The sequence below is a fragment of the Spinacia oleracea genome, chromosome 1 (assembly GCF_020520425.1).
Source record: "Spinacia oleracea cultivar Varoflay chromosome 1, BTI_SOV_V1, whole genome shotgun sequence".
NCBI classification, from domain to species: Eukaryota; Viridiplantae; Streptophyta; class Magnoliopsida; order Caryophyllales; family Amaranthaceae; genus Spinacia; species Spinacia oleracea.
The window spans coordinates 48,902,302-48,911,074 of NC_079487.1; the positions used below are offsets into that span (position 1 = coordinate 48,902,302).

At 34.8% G+C, this 8,773-nt stretch overlaps 1 protein-coding gene across 3 annotated transcripts; it reads left to right on the top strand.

Annotated features, from left to right (window-relative positions):
* The first annotated feature begins 2,151 nt into the window (after nucleotides 1-2,151).
* On the top strand, nucleotides 2,152-8,434 carry LOC110778165 (LRR receptor-like serine/threonine-protein kinase RGI1). 3 transcript variants are annotated; one of them, XM_021982733.2, is made up of 5 exons: nucleotides 2,152-5,365; nucleotides 5,451-6,415; nucleotides 6,504-6,608; nucleotides 7,477-7,577; nucleotides 7,647-8,434. In XM_021982733.2, exons 1-2 carry the CDS (start codon nucleotides 2,497-2,499, stop codon nucleotides 5,972-5,974), a joined length of 3,393 nt encoding a protein of 1,130 aa, XP_021838425.1. In that variant the 5' UTR covers nucleotides 2,152-2,496; the 3' UTR covers nucleotides 5,975-6,415; nucleotides 6,504-6,608; nucleotides 7,477-7,577; nucleotides 7,647-8,434. The 3 variants fall into 3 exon arrangements, with proteins under 3 accessions (XP_021838425.1, XP_021838424.1, XP_021838426.1); XM_021982732.2 differs by having other exon boundaries at nucleotides 7,477-8,434; XM_021982734.2 differs by lacking the exon at nucleotides 7,477-7,577.
* Nucleotides 8,435-8,773: the final 339 nt, after the last annotated feature.

Sequence of the window (8,773 nt, forward strand, 5' to 3'; positions counted from 1 at the left end):
TTTTTTTAATTATGAGATTGTTGGTTTTTGGATGAAATTGTATATGCGTAATATTAATAATTAATTAATAAAAATATCTACGTGGCACTTAATTATTTATCTACGTGGAACTCGACTTTTTTTAATTCAAAATTAATTTTGAAATCTTATTTTTCATTGGCCGAAACCATTAGATTTCCTACGTGGCGCTCTAATATTGGATTAATGTTTGATTTTAAATTGATTTTTATTTATTTTATTTCAGATTAGTGTTTGATTTTGGATGAATTTTATTTTAGATTTATTTTTTAATTATTAGAGAGTTTGATTTTAGATGGAGTTGTATATATTAGTAATTAATTAATTAAAATATTTATGTGGCACCTAATTAATTATATACGTGGCAATCGATTTTTTTAATTCAAAAATAAATTAGGAATCTTATTTTTCATTGGCCGGAACCATTAGTAATCCTACGTGGCGCTATAAGAATTCAGCAAATATGCATATTGGATTAATATTTGATTTTAAATTGAATTTTATTTATTTTGTTTTAGATTAGTGTTTGATTTTGTATAAATTGTATTTTAGATTTTTTTTAAAAATTATTATAGTGTTTGATTTTTGATGGAGTTGTATATAGTAGTAATTAATTAATTAAAATATCTACGTGGCACCTAATTAATTATTTACGTGGCAATCGATTTTTTTAATTCAAAAATAAATTAAAAATCTTATTTTTCATTGGCCTAAACCATTAGTAATCCTATGTGGCGCTCTAATAATTCAGCAAGCCTCCTTTATATATATATATATATATATATATATATATATATATATATATATATATATATATATATATATATATATATATATGTATTAGATTATTGTTTGATTTTGGATGAATTTTATTTTAGATTTATTTTTTAATTATTGGAGTGTTTGATTTTAGATGGAGTTGTATATATTAGTAATTAATTAATTAATTAAAATATCTACGTGACACCTAATTAATTATCTACGTGGAAATCGGTTATTTTTTAATTATTAGAGTGTTTGATTTTCGATGGAGTTGTATATATTAATAATTAATTAATTAAAATATCTACGTGACACTTGATTTTTTTAATTCAAAAAGAAATTAGAAATCTTGTTTTTCATTGGCCGAAACCATTAGTAATCCTAGGTGGCGCTCTAATCTTTCAGAAAATATACCTCCTTTATATATGTATATTAGATTCCCCCCCCCCCCCCCCCCCCCAAAAAATTTAATATCAAATATATATTGAAAAAATGCATAAAAGAATTAATAAAATGCCTAAAAATATGGGGTATTACATGCAATTTTATCCTTTGACAAATTAAAATCTATCTTGTTCGGTTTTTATATTTAGCAGCTATTTAGCTTAGCAGTTACTATTTTTAGCAATTAATATAAATAGATGTTTTTCTACGGGCTATTTTTTCAGTAAGTTGCAGGATGCTCGTTTGCTTAATTAGGAGAACATTAACCGAAAACGTCGAATGATAGTATTAGTCAAACAAACCAAAGTTATAAGATGATTAAATTTCAAAAAGCTTTAAAAGATACTCCCTCCGTTTCTTTTTGTTTGTTACGTATTCTTTTTAGGGTGTTTCACAATGTTTGTTACGTGGGAGAATCATTCCTTTTATAAACTTACTATACTATTATTTTTTGTGCCATCTTTTAATTTTAATTGGTCTAATTTTTTCAACTCATTAAATTTCTTTACAATTTCCCAAGTATGTTAAGTTAGCAATCTTTGTGTTTTTCCATTACTGGTTCATTTTGATTAAAAAAACAATATTATTGGTTGTTGTAATGATTAGTGAATTGAGGTTTTACTTAGGTTTATTTTTTTAATAAAAAGAAGAATCTTTATTATACGTTAATAAACGTGCAAAAGTCCAAACGTAACAAACAAAAAGAAACGGAGGGAGTAGCAATTAACAAACCACTACAATCAAACATGTAGTGTTTAACAAAAATTTCAAAATTTATTAAGGGAATAAGTTTAAAAAATATAAATTTAAAATATTGTAATTATGAAAAAAATCCATATCATAATAACTCTTTAAAAAATTAAATAATTATAAATAAATAAAAAGGTGCAGTTGTCTTCTTCCACTCCCTTGTGTTTATAATAAACACTCCCGTTCCCACTTCACAGAAACAGAGGCATTCAAGGTGCTAAACTGCTGTTCCATTGCAAATCTCTAGGTATTCCTTGCTTCACTCCCTTATTTTTCCTTTTATTAATCAACACCTTCTTTGGTGTCTCCCTTTTTATTCCTTAATTTATTTCTCCCCTTTTTTCACTCTCTGTTTTTGGTTGGTTTTTTGAGTTCATACCAAGCAAGACATATTAACACAGAAACAGAGGAGAAATTTTAGACAACAGAAGAAAGAAATTTTATTTTTTCCACCCAAACACAAACCAATGAAGAAATTTGTTGGAATTTGAGGCAGATGTTTTTCTAACGGAGAGCCATATAATGTTTAATTCGAACCCAAAACATCACCATTTCACATTCTCATTTCACTTGCTTTTCTTTATCACCGCTTTCGCCTTCTCCGCCGCCGCCAACGATGAAGCTACCATCCTCTACTCATGGCTCTACCACCGTGACAACCACCTTGCACCACTACCGGAGCTTTCTAATTGGAATTCAATGGACCCCACACCATGCAAATGGGCTTCAATCAAATGCTCACCTCAAAAATTTGTTACTGAAATCAACATTCGATCTCTCTCTCTTCAACTCCCTTTTCCTTCAAATCTCTCCTCTTTTAACTCTCTCCAAAAGCTCACCATTTCTGGGTCCAACTTAACCGGGACCATCCCAAATGAGATTGGAAATTTTCCTTCATTAATCTCCATTGATATTAGCTCAAATTCCTTATCTGGGTCAATCCCAATTTCTATTGGGAAGCTCAAAAACCTTCAAGATTTAATCTTGAACTCGAACCAACTCACTGGGTCAATCCCACCTCAACTCGGTGATTGCTCGAGTTTGAAGAACTTGTTCCTTTTTGATAATCAGATTGGCGGTAATTTACCCCCTGAACTAGGGAAACTTTACAATCTTGAGGTAATTAGAGTCGGGGGTAATAAAGACATTGTGGGTAAAATCCCAGATAATTTTGGTGATTTGAGCAATCTTACTGTTCTTGGTCTTGCTGATTCTGGGATTTCAGGTTCATTACCTTCTAATTTGGGTAAGCTTTCAAAGCTTCAGACACTTTCAATTTACACAACATCTATTTCTGGTGTGATTCCTGCTGAATTGGGTAATTGTTCTGAGCTTGTTAATGTTTATTTGTATGAGAATAGTTTATCTGGGTCAATCCCACCTGAGTTTGGGAAGCTGAAAAAGCTTGAAAAATTGCTGCTTTGGCAGAATTCTATCGCGGGTTCTATCCCAGAAGAAATTGGGAATTGTACTAGTTTGAGAACTGTTGATGTTGCTTTGAATTTGATTTCGGGTTCGATTCCTTTGTCAATTGGGGGTTTGTCTAAGCTTGAGGAGTTTATGATTAGTAATAACAATGTGACTGGTTCTATTCCTACGGTTTTGTCAAACTGTAGTAATTTGGTTCAGTTGCAGTTGGATACTAATCAGATTTCGGGTTTGATTCCACCGCAACTCGGCTTGCTTTCGAAGCTTACTGTGTTCTATGCTTGGGCTAACCAGCTTGAAGGGAGCATTCCTTCAAGTTTAGCTAGTTGTAGTAACCTAGAGTCTCTTGATTTGTCTCGTAACTCTCTCACTGGTAGCATTCCACCAGGGTTGTTTCAGATTAAAAACCTTACTAAACTTCTGCTGATTTCCAATGACATTTCTGGTATTCTCCCTCCTGAAATTGGTAACTGCACCTCCTTGATTAGGCTTCGACTTGGACATAACCGGATAGCTGGGGAAATACCTCCAGTGATTGGGGGTCTTAAAATGTTAAACTTCCTTGATTTTTCTAGTAACCGCTTTTCTGGCATAGTTCCTGATGAGATTGGGAGTTGTAGTGAGTTGCAGATGCTAGACCTTAGCAGTAACAACTTAGGGGGTTCTTTGCCTTCTACATTGTCATCCCTCTCTTCTCTACAAGTGTTGGATGCTTCATCCAATGGATTTGTGGGTGAAATCCCGGCTAGTTTTGGCCGTCTTGTGTCACTAAACAAGCTTGTTTTGAGCAAGAATATGATCACTGGATCAATACCATCATCTTTAGGGCTATGTTCAAGTCTCCAATTGCTCGATCTTAGCAGCAATAAGCTTAATGGAGAGATTCCAAACGAGTTGTGCAAGATTGAGTCTCTTGGAATTGCTCTCAATCTGAGTGGAAACATGCTTTCTGGTAAAATCCCATCTCAGTTATCAGCATTAAACAAGCTCTCAATATTAGACCTCTCACACAACAAGCTCAGTGGGGGTTTAAGCCCACTTGAAGACCTTGATAACCTTGTTTCCCTCAACATTTCCTACAACAACTTCACTGGATTCCTCCCTGATAACAAACTCTTCAGGCAACTTCCTTCAGCATCTTTGGAAGGTAATGACAGGCTGTGTTCAGTTGGGAAGGACTCGTGTTTCTCTAGCAATTTCGATGCTGCTTCAGAATCTAATGATGAAGTAAAAAAAGCTCGGATTCTCAAAGTATCCATTGCTTTGCTTATTATTTTAACAATTGCAATGGTGATAATGGGTGTTTTTGCTATGGTTCGAGCACGAAAAACTGTAACAGACGAGGATTCAGAGTTAGGTGATTCATGGCCTTGGCATTTTACTCCTTTCCAGAAGCTTAGTTTCTCAGTTGATCAAGTGCTAAAATGTCTAGTGGACTCAAATATCATCGGTAAAGGGTGTTCAGGTATGGTTTATCGAGCTGATATGGAAAATGGTGAAGTCATCGCTGTGAAAAAGCTATGGCCTACCGCATCAAAGAGTGAAGATGAAAAGAGTGGAGTACGAGACTCATTTTCTACCGAGGTTAAGACCCTGGGATCAATTCGCCACAAGAACATTGTTAGATTTCTTGGGTGTTGTTGGAACCGAAATACAAGGTTGCTTATGTATGATTACATGCCAAATGGGAGCTTGGGGAGTTTATTGCATGAGCGTTCAGGGAATGCCTTAGAGTGGGGCCTTAGGTATCGAATCATACTTGGTGGTGCACAAGGTCTTGCCTATTTGCATCATGATTGTATTCCACCAATATTTCATCGGGACATCAAGGCAAACAATATACTCATCGGCCCAGAGTTCGAGCCTTATATTGCAGATTTTGGCTTAGCCAAACTTGTTGATGATGGTGATTTTAATCGCTCCTCTAACACAGTTGCTGGATCTTATGGATACATCGCTCCTGGTTAGTATAATTAAGAAATTTAAACATACTGCAATTTGTTCCATTTTAAGTTTGATAAATTATAATGGTTGAATTTTTGCTGCAGAATATGGTTACATGATGAAGATAACAGAGAAGAGCGATGTTTATAGCTACGGAGTAGTAATGTTGGAAGTCCTGACTGGAAAACAACCCGTAGATCCCACTATCCCCGGAGGAATGCATATCGTTGATTGGGTGAGGCAAAAGAAGGGAGGGATTGAAGTCCTGGATCCATGCTTATTATCTAGACCTGAAACCGAGATTGAGGAAATGGTGCAAGCGTTAGGGATTGCGCTGCTATGCGTAAGCACTTCACCAGGAGAAAGACCGACAATGAAAGACGTGGCAGCAATGCTCAAGGAGATTAAAGATGAAAAGGAAGAATATGCCAAGGTTGATATCTTGCTTAAGGGCTCACCTACAACAAGAAATGATCAAGGAAATAAGAGTCCAAAAACTAGCGAATTACCAGTCGGAACCTCAACATCAAGACTTACTAATGTGGAAAGCTTCTACCCAGAAAGCAATAATACAAGCTTTTCTGCATCCTCATTGCTTTACTCATCTTCTAGTCCTAGGTTGAGTTGAGAAATAATGAAATGTAAAACCAAAGTTTTCAACTAGAATTTGCTCATCAATACTACTATTTAATAACAGGGATATTTAAAGCCCATCTAGAGAGCCACGTGTCCCGTTTTGTTTTTCCTTTTTCTCATTCTCCATTCTCCATTCTCCTTCTCTGCTTCTTCCCATGTCTCTTACTCTCCCCTTCCTCTCTTTCCTGCTACCCACCTCCCAAACGACACCTTCCTTCAGATTTCAATTTCCTGTCTTTTATGAAGTTTTATCCTTCCCTCCCCAATAATTAATTTCAAAAACTGCTCTCATCAAATTCCTCTCCAATTCATTAATTAATTCCTCTTCTATAATATCCCGTGTTCCTAAATTCCTCAACTTTTCAAATCTCATCCTCTCTGATACTCGAGTTTGTTTTGGCCCTAGAAAGTGCTATACAGTAATGGGATTTTGGTAAAATCTTCATTCTCGGTTTGGTTATAGATTTTGATGTTTGGATTTTAATTGCAATATAATGGTGTTGTTATTGTTGTTGTTATAGGTTTATGAAAAAAGATGAAGAAAAGAGAAGGAGTGTAGAGCTTTTCAATTGCGAATAATGAAGAATTTGGTATCTATTGTGTCATTGAAGAAGAAGAATAAAATGGTATTGCATTTTTATAATTCGTTTTCCTTATGTTTTGTTAAATTTGGCATACTTATTTAGGGCGGATTTAAATCGGAAAAGATTGTGCTGTTGATTTGATTGTTTAAGGTTTTAGATATTTTACATTAATTAAAGGTCTAATTTGGAGAAGAATGTTCTAATCCTTTTGTAATTCTTGATACTTTTTCTGGGTACTTATCATTTTTTAGGATCAATTTGCAATATTGGTGATATGTTCTTTGTTCTATTGATTATCCCGTAATTATCTATTGGAAAATGAACGGGAATTATCTGTTAGAAATTTAGAAAAATTAGTCTATTTTAGCCGAAAATTAATCGAGAAGTTCGGGCTTCTAATTGCAAGTAGGTATGAAATTTGGGGTGTTTGAGATTTTGGATGACTTTACAAAATTATAATCTAATTTCAAGATCAATTTTCTACTGAGTTATTCTTTCGAATTTTGAAGAACTTTTCGGGGTTACCGACTTACAGATTGCCAATGACTATGTTTGTTAATCATGTTTGTTGTGTGATTCTTTGATTTCATTCTACTAAAGACCGAACCAGAATCCACATGTCCGGTTTCGGTTTATTTTCCGATCCGGATCGGATTTTGAACACCCAATGGCTCACCGGGATCAGACATTTGTGTATATTAAGGGTCCAATTTTTATTATTAGAATAGAAGGTCCAAAATGTTTAGAACGATCCTAGGGAAGGGGTGGTGGCTATGAGTTTTCCTTTTCTGTTTGGTAAAACAAAGTAGGAATAAAACTTTGCAAGACACCATCAAATTAACATTAAGGCATGTATAGAAAATTAGTATTCGTGTCCTATCTGATAGCTAGCAAACTTTGTGAATGACAGAAAATGTTTTAAGGTTGCTGCTGGAAAAGAATCCAGATCTTTTAGACGCAGTTGATAATAAGGGATTCAATGTGCTTCACCAATGGGCAGAAACAACACAAGTTTGGCCATTAAACTTTCTTTTAAATGGGGATTTTCCTGCTGCAAGGTCTAAACTCTAAAGTGTTCAGGCATGACAGATAAGAAAGAGGGTGATAGTCCATTACATATTGCAGCAAGGTCTAAGAATGCTGTTGATATTGTTCGAGTGCTTATACATGGTTACCAGCAAGAAGCATGGGAAACTCTAGAGCCACTATATGATTTCCCTCCTTGGAAAACAAAGAACAAAAATGGGGATACACCATTACGTACACACCACTCTATCTTCAAAACATGATGAACAACTTGCGTTGTACAGTATCTTTTATCGTTGGATTCAACATTATGTGAAATTCATAACAATAAGGGTGAGATCCCTCTCCTTCTTGCTGTTCTGCTCTTTTTTTTTTCATTTTATATATCAGTTGTCGTGCAAATAAATGATACTCGTATGACAGTGTGATGCTTAATTGAAATTTATCTCTGTGATGGATATTTCCTTGAATCATTTGCATCTTTAGCTTTGTGCATATGTTTTTGTAGTTCTTTACAGAAGTAATTCATTTTGATGCCTATATTGATAAGAAGTTGGACTTGATGTACAAAAAGAAATGGGATTAAGGTTTGAAGTTGACTGTAACTGACCGCAAAGCTGTATTATATCGCCCAGAAGAACAGAAAAAAAAATGAAGGATTATAAACTACGTAGTAGTAGGAGGAATGTTTTAAATTGGATCACTACATAGTATGGGAGGGATAAACTTTTATGTAACTATCAGGCCCGGCCCTGAGGGTTGAAACGAGGGGCGGCCGCCCTGGCCCCCGGATGCAAAGGGCCCCAAATTAATAGTCTGTTAATTAAAATAAAAACGGCAATCCCAAACCTTAAAAATGTATGAACTTTAAACACTATGCTTAAGCATAGTGTTTTGAGTCACATATAGGTGATTTTCACTATTCATAAGAAAAAATTCCCAAATTGCTTGCTCAATCAACCAAGGTTCAAACCTTGGTTCTTGCATATTTCCAAAAAAAAAAAAAAAGTTCCCTTCTTTATTTCCTAATTCATTGCCCCATGTGCTTCCTTATTCTTTCCATCTCCTCCAATTTTCACTTTCTCTTTCAACCTAGCCCTCATATGCGGATCTGCCCCTTCTCCTCTCTCCTCCATCCTCCGCCGTCCGCCCCTTTCTCCACTAGGACCACCATATTTTTT